The sequence below is a fragment of the Chenopodium album genome, chromosome 4, assembly GCF_948465745.1.
Source record: "Chenopodium album chromosome 4, dcCheAlbu1.1, whole genome shotgun sequence".
Taxonomy (NCBI): Eukaryota; Viridiplantae; Streptophyta; class Magnoliopsida; order Caryophyllales; family Amaranthaceae; genus Chenopodium; species Chenopodium album.
In genome coordinates this window covers 8,843,599-8,863,421 of record NC_137837.1, presented here as the reverse complement: position 1 = coordinate 8,863,421, position 19,823 = coordinate 8,843,599, and the positions used below count along the sequence as shown (strand labels likewise).

General features: G+C 33.3%; 1 protein-coding gene across 1 annotated transcript; it reads left to right on the top strand.

The window, feature by feature from the left end:
* Window positions 1-2,914: 2,914 nt before the first annotated feature.
* On the top strand, window positions 2,915-18,868 carry LOC145628842 (sodium/hydrogen exchanger 1-like). Its single transcript, XM_081681261.1, has 15 exons — window positions 2,915-3,484; window positions 9,013-9,028; window positions 10,429-10,547; window positions 10,846-10,943; window positions 11,704-11,763; window positions 11,845-11,891; window positions 11,976-12,170; window positions 13,438-13,484; window positions 14,577-14,643; window positions 15,552-15,652; window positions 16,799-16,900; window positions 17,685-17,823; window positions 17,906-17,968; window positions 18,049-18,129; window positions 18,311-18,868. Exons 1-15 carry the CDS (start codon window positions 3,339-3,341, stop codon window positions 18,662-18,664), a joined length of 1,635 nt encoding a protein of 544 aa, XP_081537387.1. The 5' UTR covers window positions 2,915-3,338; the 3' UTR covers window positions 18,665-18,868.
* Window positions 18,869-19,823: the final 955 nt, after the last annotated feature.

Genomic DNA, 19,823 nt, shown 5'->3' with positions numbered 1-19,823 from the left:
ATCTGTTCAGCCTGAACTCCGGCTTTAGCGTCTTTTATAAAATGCATGCCTTATTTGTTGGTCTTTGGTGTATATGTTTGGGCAATTGGGCAAATTCTTAGAAAGGCATGTGTATGATTTGCTGGATTTGAGAAAGCATGTTAAAGATTAAGTAAATAAACATGTTATTGATAAGAAAAATAATATGGGAAGAGAATATAGTTAAAAGACAAGTTGACTAAAAATGACTGTCATAATTGCATTATTAAAGAACATTCAAATAAGCTAGATTGAAGGATTCACAAAGCTAAAGTAGTTTTTAATTGAATGTTGAATGAATACAACGGATGATGGCGATTGATACTAAGTTGTTGAAGGATTGGTATCGTTTTGGCAATGTTGACTAGGTTGATTGTCATCTTCACTAATTATGAAACTTTAAATTAGTTGATTGGTATCTTCTTGATTTGCTCCTAAAATCAAATAATGTGCTTGTGCGTGCTAGGTGCTACCCAAGTATTTATTACGCATAAATAAAAGGGTTCAACCTCAATCGACAAACCCATAATGGCATTGGCATAATTAGAGTGGCTTAAAAATCAATATTGTCCGTAATGTTAAAATAAATTCCTATAAAGTCAAAATAAATTCAGTTTAGCAAAAAATACGTTCTAATTTGTTAATCAAGTGATTAGTTTTCTTGTATAATTTATATAATATGATTCTTTCTTAATTGATGGACTAATTAAGGATGGTTTTAGTTATGGAAGATTCTTCCCTAAACTATTGTTAATCTTGGAGTAGCTTAGATACAATGCTACTGTATTATAATTCTTATTAAACACATATCATGTAATTAATTATCTATTAACTTTATAAAAAAAAAAAAGTAAAAATAAAAAATTATCTATTAACTTTATAAAAAAAAAAAAGTAAAAAAAAAAAATTATCTATTAACTAATAGGAGTTTGAGTCCAAGTCTATCACTCTATCCGATAAATTGAAAACTCTTCAAAAAAACACAAAGCTCTCCATTAGAGTCACCTTCAATAGACCAAGGGTTTTGAGGTGTTAAAAGAGGAGTCCTTTCAAAAATAGATGGTGTGGTCTGTAAACGTTTAATATTTGTATCCGTTTCATTGTTAAGGTTAGTAACCGTTTTTATTTCCTATATTGTTCTTCATAGTCCAATAATTGTTCTTGTTGAATAGTAAAAAAAAAAAAAAAGAATCGTTCTTGCTGAAATCATTATAGAACCATTCTAGTTTATATGAATGAAAGTTAAAATTGTACATTACAATTTATTTGAAACTAGTTGTCAAAACACTATCGTGATAATTGTTTTTCCTTGCGTCATCCCAAAAAGGGGGGAAAAAAAATCATTATATTGAAGAAAACTTAGTATAGACCAAGAATTCCCCCATTATATCAAATATTACTAGTCCAAAATTTTGGTGTCATATTATAATAATCAAAGAAGAGAAGAATGTCTTAAGTATCCAATAAATATTAGAAAAAGACTTAATAGAGATAGTACAATATGAAGTACTGGTATTAAAGATATTTGTCAAACGCAAGAATAAAGGCATAAACAAAATCGTAGGCAAGGAAATCTTCAAAATTCCAAAGTACGTTAAGAGTACTAGCTAGGTGTTGATAACATTAATTGAATTACTTGTACTAGTACTTCTTAGTGCTACGCAAAGGACACTTTAATTAAGCTTTGGATTTGTGATGTTTTAATTTGGCGTTTGCCCTTTAAATACAACCCCAACTCTCTTATTTTATTTTATTTTTATTTTTATTTTTTTTATTTTTTTTGATGTGACATACTATTTGAGTAAAAGATTAGATAAGGTACACTTACATATAAATTAGCTACAGTTTAAAATAACTGAAACGTTAATTACAAAACATGTCTTTCTTCACCAGTTCTGAAATTATATACTCCGTAATTTGTCTGTTCACATCTTTAGCGGCATAGTAATTAGTTTTGAGCAAGAGGTTAAATATTTAATTTCTGGCCCTCCAACCTTTGAAATTTCTTTAAAGATAATTTGGTATACAAGATATTTCAATATATATTTAATGTAATGGTCGATAAGGCGTCAATTTACCACTATAGTTTTGAATTGCTTCTAAGGGTCTGTTCTCATACGTTGAAATTCAGTTCAGTTCAGGTCCTAATTTCCTTCTCTTATAAAATATTCATTTCAGTTCAGCTCAGTCTATGAGAACAAGCCCTATCAAGCCCATAGGGCTTGTTCACATTTACCGAGATGAACTGAAGGAGCTGAAATAAATATTTTATGAGAGAAGGAAATTAAAAGCTGCACTGAACTGAACTGATTGGAGCTGAACTGAACAATCCCTAATAAGGTCTTACAAGTATCAGATAACTTTACATTAAAGAAACAAATAATATTAGATTAGTTAAAATCGATCTAGTATTGTTATGCAATTAAAAACACTAGTGATGATTTTTATTTTCTAGCTTTAATTCTCATTACGCACTTGCATCCAAACAACAATAATAATAATAATAATAATAATAATAATAATAATAATAATAATAATAATAAAAGTTATTCAATTAATTGATGAAAATTTTCATATCAAATTAAATCAACACAAATATTGTAACACGACTATTTCTAAAACCAGGCAATGCCAAGATTTATTTATAGATTACAAATCTCACAATAAAAGAATAAAAAATTCAGGATTATCTAAACAATTACTCTAATTAATTCTAGAAACAAGACTACATACTTCAAGATAAAGTTTATGGATTCACGATTGCTTAAAATAGTCAAACCCAAATGCCAATCTCCAATTTCCATCTCTATCTTGGACCCACCTTCATCCCAAACAACAAATTTCTTTATTTTTTTATTTTTATTTTTCAATTTATTTATGAATATAAAGCGCCAACTGTAAGTTATCTTCTACATCATGTTTCATCATAATATTCTCGACACTTTTCCTCAACAACCAATAATCTTCCACCACCTGTCCATCTCATGTTTCTTTTTCAATTTATTTCATGTTAAAACCATATTCAATATCCAATCATGATTAGTCAAACCCTCAAATTAACTCAGAAATTGCCACGTGGGTTTGTTTAGCTGGCTTTCTATAAGCACGTAGCATAGAATCATTTCAATTGGGCCCAAATTTGATGTTTTTATGTTCCCTTTAATATAAGTCTAAAAGGAGTACAAATCATTTTTTTTAATTGACATTAAAGTAAATTTCAGTCTTTTTATAGAAATTGTACACTAATTAAGCTTAAAGATTGGAACTTTATGAATTAATTTTAGCAGATATTTTCTGCAATTTGAAGAAGAAGAAGAAAGATGTTTGGGGTGGAAAAGATATTGCATGAATCAACACCATTTGATACGAGTACAGTGATCTCGATTACTGTGTTCATCAGTTTAATTTGTTTGTGTATTATTATTGGTCATTTGCTCGAGGAAAATCGTTGGGCCAATGAATCAATTGTTAGAAAATAAGCAAATTAAACGAAAAAATACTCATCTCAATGTTGTGTAGACCAATTGAAAATTGCCGCGTCGTGGTAAACCACTGACCTAAAAGACGATTTCGCGCTACCCCGGTGCAGTAGACATCAAGCGGTCGCCCTCCAGGATAAGCACGGCGCCGGAATTTGTGTGCACTCACAAACCCGACTGGAATTCAGAATACTTGCCCAAAAACCAAAAGAATATTTTTTAAAAAAGAATAAGAGAGTGTTTTATTTTTGTGTGTGTCATCTAGTAGTCAAGGAAGCTTGAATATATGTAAGTATAGAAGAAGGCAACGGCCAACCTTAATAAGTGGAGTATTAAGTGCCATTGACCAACTATTAAAATGAGTAATCAAGGAGGCAACGGCTAGGCAATAAGTAACAACATTAATCAGCAATAATGCCCATTAAATTAGCAATAAGAGGAAGCTAAAATCAAGGGATTCCAATAGCCATTAAATCCCAACAGTCAAAAGAATAAACATCGTAACTTTCTTGGTTTTACTTCAAGAACTTCCAACAATCCCCCACAGGTTCGAAGAAGTGAAAGAAAGAAAGAGAGAAAATTGGTTTTGGGCAAAACAAAACAATTGCATAAGTGTCAATGTCTCGCGACTTGAATTAACACATAGTGGACATCAAGCTATGATCCCTCACCTACCAAGTGACCTTCGTCTTGAACTTAATAGGGAGTTAGGGACCCGTCACTTTGAGCCACACAATTGAACATGTATAATATTCTGAAATTCCGCGAATAAAGGTGACGCATTATACTGGCCATACGTCCAGCCTGGATGCTCATAGGTGCTCTAGAGTATTAGCCCACCCAATACTCATAGGAAGCGGCCACACTTCCACACCTAAGTAGGTGAATCCCATCAAGTGTGAGCTACATCACACCACCAAAAATATGGATATGGGTTCATTAAGAGCCATTTGCTCATCCTCTTTCCATTTGTAGCAAGCACAAATCAAACATCTAGGGATGGACAAAAATAAAATTTTGTGCTTCCGAATTATTTCATAACGTTCCCCTTTGAACTCATAATGAGTAGGAGTTGATTACTTATAATTCATACTTTGGGCTTTTAGTCCCATCCCCTCCGATGTTACCAAAACTAGTTTTGTACAAGGCCTTAAGTTAACGGATCCGTAACATTTCTTTTAGACTTTATGTAGTCTAGTGATATCACCCCATTCGACAAGTCATCTTTGACATCAACCATTATAGGAATGGTTCAATCAAAAGTAACCACGACTTGCAAATCACAAGGAATTCTCCTTCAATGGAACATTTGCAAGCACATGTGCTCATAAGAGCCATATATACCCTTGACCATCTTGCCTCATAATCTGTCAATTCAAAAGCAATAAATTTAGATTATTCCAAAACAAACATAGCAAAACAAGGTTGCTTTGCACAATTTCCAAAACATAACTCCACTACTTAGTGGAGTAGACATAACCGCTTGAGTTTGAACTCATCGTCGAACTCCAAGATTCATGGAAACTTGCATTTGTGCAAACTCTAATCTTGTGTACTTTTCAAGTACCTATGCAACCTCCTCAAAACGATCTAACGATTATTGCTTGAGTTAAGAGTATACTTTCTTAATCTACTTACATAATAAGCAATAACAGACTAAGAATAGTTCCCAAGAAACATAGCAATACTAAATGGACACAATTGCTCCCATATAATCAATAAATTCAAAAAATTATCTGATAGCAATGACTTATCCAAATCAAATGTTTAGCCTTAAAGACTTCCAACGAGAACTCAGTGAATTAGCAACACAATCCATAGAAGAGATATTAAGCATCACAATCCCAGGAAAAAGATTGTAATATTCTACACATAGTTAGACATAATAATCTAACTAATATTCAATGACTTCTTCCACGGAAACAATAATCACTCATAATATTCCATTTATTTAAAGTAGATACTCTAAAGACATAGAGTTACCAAAACAAACTTGTAAGGCAAACACCATCAAAAACCGTCTTTAGCACAATTAATCACTTTCAGGCTTTGCATTAAACAATAGAAAACTCTAACATTAATGTGCATATCTAATCACTGGAAACATAGTGCTAACATACATACAAATATGCTCAAAGACAAATTATCCATATAAAGGATCAATCATGCTCAGGATAAAATTACTCCAAGACTCGCATAAAAAGTCATGAACTAAAATGCAATTACCAAGCAAAAACTGAGCCTAGACTTTGAGTCCAACACTAATTCTTTATTACTTCCCCCACATTGGACAACGAAGTCCGATTCAGATCAAAGCCCTTAGCAGTACGCCTAAAACCTACATTCTCAATGAATGAAACTCCCTCCAAAATTCATATGGGGTCTGTAATGACATAAACTCCTTATATAGAAATTTTATAAGTTCAAAAACTTATAACCCCCACATGAAAACATAAGGTCCAAATCCCAAATAAAACGTAGTCAAATACATGATTGAGGAAAAACTCATAACTATGTCATAGGACTTGGGAGTAATATATAAGGTGGACAGGGGAATAAAGATAGATTTTTGAAACATTAAATTAATCAAAGATATATAATAATTCAACTTCAAAATATTAATTCTCATGCCAACATATGAAATTCAGTCATGCTTTATTCATAAAGAATTTATAACACAATAAAGAGTTATAGGCAGTAACAATAAACCACCATAAAAAAAATTGGAAAAATAGTAGTCTAATTCCCAAAACACTTTACTCGAAAATTCTCCAAAGAGAAAGTCATAGAATATCCTTACAGAAAAATTATCACATAATTTCCCTTCACGAAACTCAATAAGTTTGAGAATTTATAAATTTCACACATGCATGTTAAATCGAGAATAATAAAGTAATGAAATCAATGAGTTATGAATAAAGCTTCTCAATACCAGTATTGCATACCATGGGTTCAATCAATTGACATAGTATATCTCAACTCCTTACTCAACACCATACATAAATCATGCTAAAAAGTAGTACTCGGAGTACATACATGCACCTCAAAAACATGTTAAAAAACATTGCTCAAAGCATCCTACTGAATAACAAGTTAATCCACAAAATGTAGAACCAACCAATTAAAGGTAACTGATTTTATGCAATATAATGTCATGCTCATAAAATATCGACATTATAACTTTTACTTTCTATTAATCATTCAACAAATAATAAATTGACAAATTCAACATTCTTTGTCAACAACCACAAAAGCATATATTTGTTTAGATGATTACTAGGAATTAACCCAAATGATATAATAACATAAGACTTGGTTTAGAATGAACCTCCCTTGAATTAAATCAAGTAACATGTGTGAGACCTCTATGAGATGTCCAACCGTCCTCGTTGTAAATAAGAGCCTCAAGATGTCATCATAACTCACTAATCTGAACAGCTAGTGAGAATCCAACCGGTGAAAAATAAGCCTCATGTGTCCCAAACATACTCCCAAAATTTCAGCTCAAACCGACCAAGGATGACCTTTGATCGGGGGTCATCTTTGGGACTGCTCCTGTAAATCCGCGAATAACGAACAAGCCCTAAAGTCTCAAATATATAGCATATTAAGGCATTAGAGAATATCAACAAAAAACTCCACAAAACAATGATATTTAGGAAACACTAAATCCCAAACAACTACAATGAAAAAATTAAAAACATTGTACAACTCTTTATTTTAAGGAATAACCAAATAAGATTGCAAACCGTAACAAATACGAGTGCAACCAGTAACATTATAATTTCCATTATTAGTCATTGAAATTAAATTATTAATAGCCATAATCAAGCAAATGAAAAGGAAATCCAAATCCACCAACCATACAAAAAGTAACGTACAACACTAATAAGCCTTAAAGAGGCTAATTAAATGGGTAATTAACTAATTATGGCTTAAATTAGTCTCTCCTTTCGACCGTTACTAACAAGTATGTGTGTTGATGTGTAGAAGGATAATAACCAAATAAAGCTTTAACCAAGCCAATCATATTTTTAAATAAAGTCAAAGACTCAAAGCTATTCTTCTACATAGTATCAAATAACCACCGAAACATGTCAAGAAAATCAATTGATTAAAAATAAAATAAAGAAAAGGCCAAAATTCCATAAACATACATATAAACATGTATTACGGTTGACCCTAAGTCCATAACGTACTAGTTACGTAGTACAAATAAATAAACAAAAGGCCTACGGAGCAACAGTAAATAAAAAATGCATGCAACTCATAGTTAGAAGCAATATACTCTACAAATTTTGGCATTACCCACTAATTAGAGGTCGGAGGAAGATCAACCAATAGAAGTATAGAATAAATACTCTATAAACTCATGACAACTAATAACAAGAAGATGGTTCTTATTTCAATACAATTCATCTCGTCACATACCCAACAAATTAACAAAATATGGTCCAAATAAAACCAAAACCTTATGTAAATTTATATGAAGAACCCACTAAATAATTAGTGAGGAAAATTAACTTGATGCATCATATAAACACAAACCCATAGGCAAATAAATCAAAGTTTGTTAAACGCAACCATGTCCACCATATAAAAAGCAAAATCAAATAGAACCAAAATATATGTGCATGTATTACTTCATGTAAAGAAGCCCAGCAATAAATTAAATCAAGGGAAATTCCTACTACTAATAAGAATAGTGGAGAACTAAGTATATACTCCATATTCATTACGAACAATCGAGGATGGCAATTTTTTTTCCAAATAATACATACCCCTTCCCACAATATGGGACAACCATCAATCTTATAAAACAACTACCATCAATACCCTCAAATTATTCATCATAAAATTAGTAATATGACCAATAACTACACATACACAACACAAAATAATTCGTATGTATTTAATTTGCAATTTCAACATATACGGAATCAATAAATCGTCTTTTAGATTGTTAGAAAATAAGCAAATTAAACGAAAAAATACTCATCTCAATGTTGTGTAGACCAATTGAAAATTGCCGCGTCGTGGTAAACCACTGACCTAAAAGACGATTTCGCGCTACCCCGGTGCAGTAGACATCAAGCGGTCGCCCTCCAGGATAAGCACGGCGCCGGAATTTGTGTGCACTCACAAACCCGACTGGAATTCAGAATACTTGCCCAAAAACCAAAAGAATATTTTTTAAAAAAGAATAAGAGAGTGTTTTATTTTTGTGTGTGTCATCTAGTAGTCAAGGAAGCTTGAATATATGTAAGTATAGAAGAAGGCAACGGCCAACCTTAATAAGTGGAGTATTAAGTGCCATTGACCAACTATTAAAATGAGTAATCAAGGAGGCAACGGCTAGGCAATAAGTAACAACATTAATCAGCAATAATGCCCATTAAATTAGCAATAAGAGGAAGCTAAAATCAAGGGATTCCAATAGCCATTAAATCCCAACAGTCAAAAGAATAAACATCGTAACTTTCTTGGTTTTACTTCAAGAACTTCCAACATCAATCACCTCTCTTCTTCTGGTAATTTTTTTAATTTTTGTATATATTTATTTTTTTTTAATATTTTTTATTTGATACCCATTTGAAAGTTTTGATCTTTTTTGGTGGGTTTTGAATAGAGTTTTTGCAAGCTTTGGAATTTAATTTTGGGGTTTATTTAGGTTAACTTTTGGTAAGCACACTAAAATAGTAAATTACCCATTTGAAAATTTGAATGGTATTTTGCTGTTTTGGTGGTGTATTTAAGTTGGAATTTTGCATATTACTTCTTGGTTTTAATTAGGTTGATTTTTGGTTGGTACACAAAAATATAAAATCTGAGGTACCCAATTGGAATTTAAATGTAATTTTGTTGTTTTGGGTGGTGAATTTACATATTTTGGATATTGATTCTTGATTTTATTAAGTTAGTTTTTGAATGGAATTGATTAATTAGTTGCCATTTGCCAAGTATTCCATCAATTGTGTTTTGGATCAATAATGTGATGATATTACGGAGTAGCGAACTCACAATTGGTAAGACTGGATATATATATGATCCTAGGGCAGGACTACTAGGGTTTTCAATGTTATCATTTATGACCAAATTTGGTCTTCCCAAAACTTGAATTATCTTTATATGGCTCGTGATTACCAGGGATGTCAATGGAGTGGGCCGGGTGTGGGGGATCGTAGGTCTGCCCAACACTCGAATTACCTTAAGTCGGGTCGTCGGGCTGTGAATGTGATATGCTGTAGCACATTTTTATCTTTTCTCAACAATGATTGGAAATTTTTAGTTTTTGATTGAGTTCTGTAATGAAGACCTTTACTTTAAAACATTTATTATAAAAACACATGAAGGAGACATTTGATTTAGTTCTTTATGATTTGGAAGTGAATAAGGTTCATCATCAACTCTGCATGTTATTGAAATGTTGAATTGTATCTGGGATTAGAATGGACCATGTGTTTGAATCTGTCTCAGTGGACAGTGCACCAAAACATTTCTTATGCTATGTTTGGATAACAAATTAGAAGGGAAATGGAAGGGAGGGAAATAGGAGGAAGGGGAAGGAAGGGAAAGTGGAGGAAATGATGAGCTCTATTTTCCCTCCAAATCTCTCCAATTTTGAAGGGATGGTCTTTATTAAAGGAGGAGGGAAAATGGATCCCTCCCCCTCCCCTTCCCTCCCCCAACATATTATCCAAACAAAGAACTTTGTCTCCCTCCCTTTCCCTTCCCTTCCTTTCCTTCCATTTTTTGTTATCCAAACATAGCCTTAGGCATCTTTTGGCTGTTTAATGTGATCTGTGATGTGATTGACTATTTAACAGCAGTTGGCTGGTTGACTGTATGAATTTTTAAGCCTGTTTGCATATATATGTCGAGTGCTTTGTGTTTGGTTGTGGTCTTTGATCGATTTTGTTACTAAACTTAGGGTGTGGCATCTGGAGGAATTGTATTATTAATACGTAAAGGCCAGAACTCTCGCATACTTGTGTTCAATGAAGAGTTGTTCTTCATTTACCTGTTGCCACCGATCATATTCAATGCCGGGTAAGCTCTCTTTTCTGATTTGCATGGATTAAGACTTCAAGACTTAAACTTGTGTCATATACTACTTTAGCACTTTGATTAAATGCTTATACTATGGTTTCACATCCTAATGCTTCATTTAGAGTGCTCTGTGCTTGATTTAAAGAATATCATGTTGGCTCATAATTTGGGTCCCCTTACGTGATATCTTTGGAAGTAGGCAATTTACCTTGTAATCTTGTATGCTGATACTATATGATTACAACGGTTGAAATTCTAGAACTGAATCATTTTTTTTATTGATTTTGGATATTTGCAGGTTTCAGGTTAAGAAAAAACAGTTTTTCAAGAATTTCTCAACTATATTGTCGTTTGGGGTGGTGGGTACGTTGATATCATTCTGTCTCGTATCAGTAGGTAAGACAGTTCATTTCTCTGGCCATTGTTTGTCCGTTTCTGTCAAGTAGTTTTTTTGCATCTCCTCGCCTAAGTTTATTAATATGAAATTAAAAATAATTTCAATAGACGCAGTGTGCTCCATAATTACTGATTGGATTTTATATTATTCTGTTTATTACATTTATGAAACCATAAATTATGGAACTTTTTGCCGTCTATTTAATGCTTTTCAGTAGAATAAAAAAATGTGAAATTTCACATACCAGATACGTCGATCGTATAAGATCCTGAAAACCACCCGTCAAAATATATGGAAAAATGATAAACATAGTACATAGCCCTTGGGCTATGTTTAATAAGAAGCCAAAAGAGGAAATATCAAGGATAGATAAACACTACTCACACCGATTTTGCGCGTGATTTTGTCATGAATTACCAACTTCATTCCTTTTCAGGAAGTTTATTTAATTCTTTTATGTAGCTTTGAGGGCTACATATATCATTACCCAAAAAATATTTCTATAAACCAGTTGATTAATAATAAGATTAGTAACATTTGGTCAAACTTGCACAGTGATTGTTGGGGTTCACATCACATTGAAGTTCTTGATTGTTCTTGAATCTGTCTGACCAATTTATTATATGAAGTCATAGTGGATGTCCAACAGTTGATTTGTCAAGGGACATTGACGCATAGATTAATGTAACCAACTTATGGAAATGTATATGTTTGCAAAGATATTTTATCTGAAATTCCTTTTTCATTTGAATCTTGTAGGTGTACAATTTCTGTTGAAGAAGATTGGTTTGACACAGCTCAGTGTTAATGACTATCTGGGTAATTTATTACAAATATCTAATAGGTTTCCATTCTCTTCATATCCTTATCATAGACTAATATTGCTTGATATATCTGCAGCTCTTGGTGCCATATTATCTGCAACAGATTCTGTCTGTACCTTGCAGGTATGCATATCAATGAAAGAGAAAGCGTGATAATTGGTTCATAACCATGCTCTGCTAACATATGATCTCTCTTGCATTTGGTAGGTCCTAAATCAGGATGACACACCCCTTCTTTACAGTGTTGTATTTGGAGAAGGAGTTGTAAATGATGCAACCTCCATTGTGCTTTTCAATGCAGTCCAATCACTTGATTTAAGTAACCTCAGTGCCATGACTGCCCTAGCATTGTTGGGGACCTTCTTGTATCTGTTTGTCACCAGCACACTTCTTGGTGTTTTCGTAAGTTTCAACTGTTGTAATTTAGGCTCATTTTTACATACCATATTCATCCGTCTCATTATCAAAGTATTGCATGAGCTACTTGTTAAATTTGGTAGCTGAAAAAGATGTTTTTTTTTCCAATCCAAGATAACAGTTGTTTTGGCTAAATTTTCTTGATCTAAACCATATGCAGTTCTACAATACAATGTAACATTAATTGTCAAATTTTAATATTACGATAACACTATTGGTCAAGAGAGTATTAAATGCTACTTTACATAAAATGACTTAAAATTTGGACTTAAGGGTGTAATCTTAGCACTTCTCTCATATATCCTGTTTCTTGGTGGTAAAGTTGTCACAGGCTGGGCCAACCATGCCTAGATGGTTCAAATACTTGACAGTCCTGTAGACCTGGTTAAGCATAGCCTTGAACGGACCCACTCCTAGCTAGCTGTGCTGCTTTTGGTCAATTTAGACCTCACTGAACCAAGCCAGTTTGATTTAGCCAGTCTCATAACGGGGCGTTTGGAATGTGGGAATGGGAGTTTGGGGATTAAAATGTGGGAATGAGATTGGGAATTGATTGTTGGAAATATAGAAAAATATGACAATACTTTGTTTGGGTAGTGGATGGGAATAAATGGGGAATAAATAACAAAAATACAAAATTGCCCTTACTAATCTTTCTCCTCCATTTTTTTCATTAATGGCAAAAATGTCTTTTTCCACTTATTCCCATTCCCACCCATTTATTACCTACCCTCCCTAGGTAATAAAATAGTGGGAATTCACCCCATTTATTCCCAATCCCCATTCCCATTCCCTTCTTTAATCCCAATCCCATTTAACAAACAAGAGATTTTGTTTTATTTGGGATTAAAATTTCCATTCCCACCCTCAATTCCCATTTACCAAACACCCCCTAAGAGTTTTAAAAAAGTTTCATTTAATAGGTTGTACTGTTTGGGTTAAAACATTTCGAAATATATATGTGAAACACTTACTTTGTGCTTAAAGCCTTACTGTATTGTCTATTTGTCTGTATATAAGCCTGAACTGTGTAGTTTGTGGATACATCAAACAAAGTTGAAACATAACTGGACACTCTCTCAACCTTGTTTCTAATTGGACAAATCGAACATCCACTAGAGTTCTTTCTTAGTTTAATATAGAGCTATTGACCATCAATGCTCCAACATCAACATTTTTTCTTTTGCAGTATTCTATGTAATTGTTCATTTGTTTGTCTACGTAACTGTTATCTTGTATTCTATGGCTGCAGGTAGGGCTGTTGAGTGCTTTTATTATAAAGAAGCTCTACCTTTCAAGGTAATTCAATTAAAACATATTGTCTAATGTCAATTATTTACCTGTTAGATTATGTTGAGTGTCCTCTATCATTTAAACTTAAGGTCTAAGTGTACCTTTGTTTTCGTGCACACCCCTCCCTCCCTCCCATTTCAACGAGATGGTGCCTAAGGTTGACAAATTTTGTAGCTGTTTTTATTTAAACACTTTCTCTCAAGTTCAAATAACAAAGGACGACTAGTTATCTTTCTTATAAATCAAGGAACTATAATACTAGTTTTACTTGTTATTTCTCAAAAATATTTAGAACTGGTAGTGCTTAAAGACAAATAACACAAATTTTTATCCTCCAAATAAGTATGGCCTATACAACCATATTCCACTTAAGTTCAAATATTTCATATGATATTGCAGACATGGCAAGCAGCTTGTATATAATCAAGCAATATATATTCTTTAAAAGTTTTTATATAATCAACCAATAAATATTCTTTTAAATAAACTTTTGACGATAGATATTATTCCATGTGCAAGCGATTAAAATTAAACCTATCACTTCAACTAATTAAACTATCAATTTAAAGTGATACATGCTTACATTTGTTGGATTTATTATATTATTATGGGAGTTTACTTTAGAAATCTGAAGTGTAGGGAGTCACCACTGGCTCCACTCCTTTGTGTTCATAGTTGTCAATAGAACAAATTCGTGAGTATTATGAATTTTTCACGTGAGTCTGTTCATAGGATCTCTTCTGTTAAGAAAGATAATGAAAAGCCAAAAAATGGATATGTTTTTCGTTAAATATTGTATATGGTGCTCCACTTTACATCTCCTGTTTATTGTACATTGCTTAAAATTTGATTGTTACAATGCTTTTGAATTTGGATAATGACATTGTATGATTAGGAGAAGTTTAGTGTCATTTCATACCCTTAATTCTTTTTGTAACTTTTGTTATAATTCCCAAGTTTCATTATAATCTTTCCTATTGGTGGCAAGAGTGCAAGTCGTGCGCAAAGTTTGGTATTGTTCTATATGCTGTTTAAGATGCTATCAATATTCGATTTGATCTAATTTATAATAATACCTTTTTTCTCAAATTTTGGCAGACATTCTACAGATCGTGAAATAGCGCTTATGATGCTTATGGCTTATTTGTCTTACATGATAGCTGAGGTAAAACCATAAATGCAAATCTGTAGTTGTGTTAAGAGTTTGACAAACTATGTATGTTACATTTTTTTTTTTCTCCGGCTTTTTTTACTCAGTGAAGTGGTTAGTTTGTGTATTAGCAAGAGAGGTTATAAGAAACCGAGATAACTTATAGGATAAAACCGTCTAAAGAATCAAATTAAAGATCTTGAAATTAATAAGATAATTACAAGATAGTGAAGACGAGATAAGTAATAAAAATAGACATTGTATTTAACATAGGAAAAATTATTTAAAAAACCCATTAACAAGGAGCATAATAAACAATCCACTACATGAAAAATAAGAGAGTACAAGAATTCTTGAAAGGGTGATTAGTGCATGCAAACTCTCAAAATAGAAATTCTTAAAGGAGTATAACAAATAGAGAATAGTGATTCGTAGGGAAGGTAAATTGTACAAGGAGGTGTAGTATGTAGGAAGGCTAGTGTGTATGGTATGGCTTCTTGTGTGTATGTCTTGATTGAATGCCCATGACCAGTATTTATAGGTGTAGATGGATCTTGGAAGAAATGGCCGGAAGATTCCGTAAATTCCTCCATCATTCTTGTATCCAAAATATTCTTGTAGCCATGTATTCTAGTAGCTTCCAATCTCAAGAATTTTCTAGAACGATAAAGTAGACAAATGTAGAGAAAATATGGGCAAGGACTATCCTTGCTTGATTTATCAGGAAACATCAAGTTTATGCATAAATACTCCACCAAAATAATGGGCTTATAAAATTTGGGCCACACCCAACAATTATGATGTTTATGTGTTGCTTTGTCAGTAACTTTTTTTTTTTCCTCTGTGTTACCTACATTGCATAAAATCCTGTAATATTAATATTGCTACAGGCAAAAAAAATCATTGATTCCTTTGTCTTGCAGCTTATGGATCTTAGCGGTATCTTGACAGTCTTTTTTTGTGGTGTTGTCATGTCACATTACACATGGCACAATGTATCAGAAAGCTCAAGAATAACCTCCAAGTAAGAGATTACAAATCTATAGTCATATTGGTCTTCATAATACATACTCGAAGTTCATACTTTGTAACCTCCCAAATGTAAAAGTTTGGTGGTCATTTGGTTTCTCTAGAACGTTTATGCATTGTATACTGTGGATAACAGTAACTCTCACTTGCATTTGTGATATTTCCAATTTCTGACATAGTAAGAGCATTGAAGCAATTTTACAGTATTTGGGTTGAAGGACTTGTGAGAAAGGAAAAGAAGGGAAAAGGTGGGAGGGATTTTTGTTGTTTGGATAGTGCATTAAGAGGGTGAGGGAAAAGAAGGAGAGGGGAGGGAATGGAAGGAAATTGTGTCTTTTATTTTTTAAGAAAATAATCTCTCCAATATTGTAGAGATTTGGAAAGAAAATGGTAACACCCGTCACATAAGTCTGCCTCTCCTCTTTCCCTTGCTTTCTATGTCCGACCCTTGTTACTTTTTCTTGCCTCCTTTCCCCGGCTTCTTTGTCCACCCTTTTTTACTTTCTCTCCTATTCCTTTTTTATTTCTTGTTCTTTTATTGTTCTTAGATTTCCATCCTGTTCCCTCCTCATCTCCGTCATCGAAACAATGGAATTACTTCTCTACCTTCCTCTTCACTCCCTTTCCTTTCTAATTTTCTATCCAAACACAGTGTTTAAGAGTCCTGAAACATGTGCTTGATAGTTGGTACTACTTAATGACATAAGATATAAAAGGTTAGGGGGGAAACCTAGAATTGGGTATTATCGGAGGGTATAATAGGTAAGGGGGGGGGGGGGGGGGGATGGGGAGTAGTTAGGTGTAAAGGAAGGATCAAACATGGGCAAGATGGATGAGTGATTTGCAATCAGTCTGATTTCCTTGTCGTCTATTCAATTATTTTGGCAAACGGGTGTCTTTAAGAGCACAAACTATACACTACATATATATATATTTTTTGAAACATGAGCACAAACTACATATCATAGTGTAGTTTTGGATCATTTGATAATTTAAGGGAAAAAGGTTTTTTTTAAAAAATTATTATTCAACTTCATTGAGTTGAGGTCATGAAATTAATGAAAAAAACTTTCTTTTTGCAGCACGCTTAATTGGAGGCAAGTACATATTCTAACCCTAAAGTGCTGTTATATGATTGCAGGCATGCTTTTGCAACAATGTCGTTTATATCAGAAACATTCATCTTCTTGTATGTTGGTATGGACACATTAGACATTGACAAGTGGAAGGAGAGCAATGCAAGGTATGTTTACATTGAACCTGTTTCCATTTTGTAGAATTTTGTTCCTTCTAATCTACGGTCATAATTCTAGTGAAAACCATACCAGTAGAATCTCGAGAGATGGCATGTACATAATGTTACAGACAATGTTGGTCAATGATATCTCAACCAAAACCAAACAAAATAAGCCTGGACCCACAAGAAATGGTTGTTTACATGGATCCCTACTGCTACAATTCAGCATGTAGAATTTATGCTAAAAACTCATCTTAAGATTTTGCTGGCTCTCTGCTAGCCCAGACAACCCTTCTCTAAATGGGTTTCGAGCTGGCATTAGGGAGAAAAGGCAATTATTGGAGTGGGAGCTCCAAATCACTTCCCATGATAAAAGAACAACAATTTTTACAACCATACATAGAAAAACATGTTATATAACAAATTCAACTATATATCATTGCCTACTTGGAATAGTATTGGGCATTTGGGCTGGCATTCCGGTTGGGTCAGTCTTTGCCCGTTTTACTCCATTACCAAGCTTCCAAAAAAATTGTCGCCCAAACTTATCAGTATTGTTTGGTTTGGTTAGGCATAGTGAAGTACCTGATTTAGAGAGGATTCTCCCTATTGCAATTGTCTGCCTTATGGTATTTGCTTCAAATGGATCCAAAAAAATACTCCATAATAAATTAGCTGTATTACTGCCAAAACAAGAAGGGTGACCCTAGTAAAACATTTATATGATGATAAGAAATTCTTTGCAACTGCAATGACAAAAGACTTAACTTAGTGTTGTTTTCCAATTCAGTTTAGGAACTTACCTTGCTGTTAGTTCCGCGATGCTGTCTTTAATTTTGATTGGACGAGCAGCCTTTGTCTTCCCTCTGGCTAATATTTTAAATTACACAAAGAAGAACAGTGACAAAAAAATCAATTTTTCTACACAGGTATGTCTCAATATTTCTGTTCAGATTCCAATCTGTTTTAAGTCTTTTTTTCCTTTTTGGTTCTGACAACTTGCAACTTCAGTTTATTATATGGTGGGCAGGACTAATGAGAGGTGCAGTTACCGTGGCCTTGTCCTACAACGCGGTAAATATTCATCCTACGATCTATAGTAAAAATATGTACCTCTGTACCTATTTTTTTTTAATGAAATTATATTACTGCAGTTTTCAGGTTCTGTAGAGGTATCAAATGAGAGATCACTGATGATCAGTTGTACTCTTATCGTTGTTCTGTTTAGTACTCTGGTCAGTTTTCTGCATATCCTCTTCATTTCTATATTTTCTTTGTGCGTGTGTTACACCAGATTTTTATCCAACATTGAATTGCATTGCCTTTATATTATTCAGCTATTCGCCCTTACAATCTTTGTCTATAACTTATATAAGTATCTAACTAGTTTAAGTAAATCCTGTTTCTTTGAAACAGCTGTTCGGAACTGTTACCAAGCCCTTGATTAGAGCGATTTTGGGAGCTCCAAGACATGCAGTTTCATATGCAAGTGATATACCGAGCCTTGAATATTTAGACATACCTTTCCTAGAAAGTCAGGAAAATCAAGAAAATCCAGAAAATCAAGAAATGAATCTGAATGGTGATGAAGAACCTCGTCAAAGAAGAGGAGGCTTCAGTTTGCTTATGAAATATCCTACTGGTGCCGTGCATCACATATGGAGGAAATTTGATAATAAATTTATGAGACCTGTTTTTGGCGGACGAGGTTTTGTGACATATGAACCAGCTTCGCCAACTGGTGCTGCTGATATAAGTCATGAGCAATAAATTTTGATTTAGAGTTCTCAGCTTCCTTTATTTTTTTCCTTTTACTAGTAGGGAAGATTTTGCAGAAGGAATAATGGAAAATACATCACAGTATTTGTTTTTTTTGTATATTGTTGTAAATTGAGATAAACCTTATTTGTCGTGAACATTTTGGATGGAGTTCGAGATTGATATTGGAGTCATGGATGATATTATGTTAATAGAGGATGTTGTTCGGGATGACCAGCATTCGAGGTTGTTGACATTTTATAATGATAGGTTACTTTGATCAAGGTTTAGTTACTCCTGTAAACCTCACAATCGTATTACAATGTCAATGTTTTTTTTGGTGTTTAGAGAGCCACAAGGGCGGGGTGAGAATCGATCCCAGGATCTCCTGAAATCGGGAGGGAAGCTCTAACCACTTGAGCTATCCCTCACTCTCTATTACAATGTCAATGTGATTGCGAAGTCGTGCAATGCCCATTGCAGTGGCATAAAGGCATAAAACCTTCATATTGCACGGACCATGCAATTTTGTTGAGTTACGACTTATGAGTAACAAAATATGTTCTTGACATCATACGCGTGCATTAGACCATAAGTCGCCCTAGTGTTGTTAAAAATATAAGGAAAAATTCATGATTACTGTACTTAACTAATGAGTAATGTGTATAAGTTAGTGTAATTAGTGTTTATTTATTTTTTATGATTTCTTAACTTTTTACGATATTCAAATATAAATTTAATGCTTATATGTAGCCCTAAGGGCTATGTATAACATTTTCCTTTTTTTTTTTTTGAACTTAAAGGCAATATTCCAAATTAAAACTTGCTTTTATTGGAGCTCATTCAAGTTTATCACTATGAGAAACAAATCTTGTTTATCTAGGGGTGATGTCGTCATTTCCTTTGAAAAAGTAAGGACAATTATGACAATTGCTTATAAGTATTTTGGCTAGACGTTAAACACTGAGTTGTTGACCGTTAACTTTGAATTTTGTTGACTTTTCTCTCTCCTCAGTAAATTTCTATGTCCTCAGTTCTATAAATTATTTCTCTCTCTCCTCGGTAAATTGTTCCTCTCTCTCCTCTGGAGTATCACCATTATCACCATTGGAGTACTTGGGATGAGTATGGATATTTACTTTTAAATTTTTAATATAAGCCTATATGCCAT

Coding starts and splice junctions, on each gene's coding strand:
- LOC145628842 (XM_081681261.1), top strand. CDS start 3,339: ATGTTTGGGGTGGAAAAGATATTGCATGAATCAACACCATTTGATACG. Junction 10,548..10,845: donor CCGATCATATTCAATGCCGG/GTAAGCTCTCTT, acceptor GGATATTTGCAG/GTTTCAGGTTAAGAAAAAAC. Junction 16,901..17,684: donor TGGAAGGAGAGCAATGCAAG/GTATGTTTACAT, acceptor TTTCCAATTCAG/TTTAGGAACTTACCTTGCTG.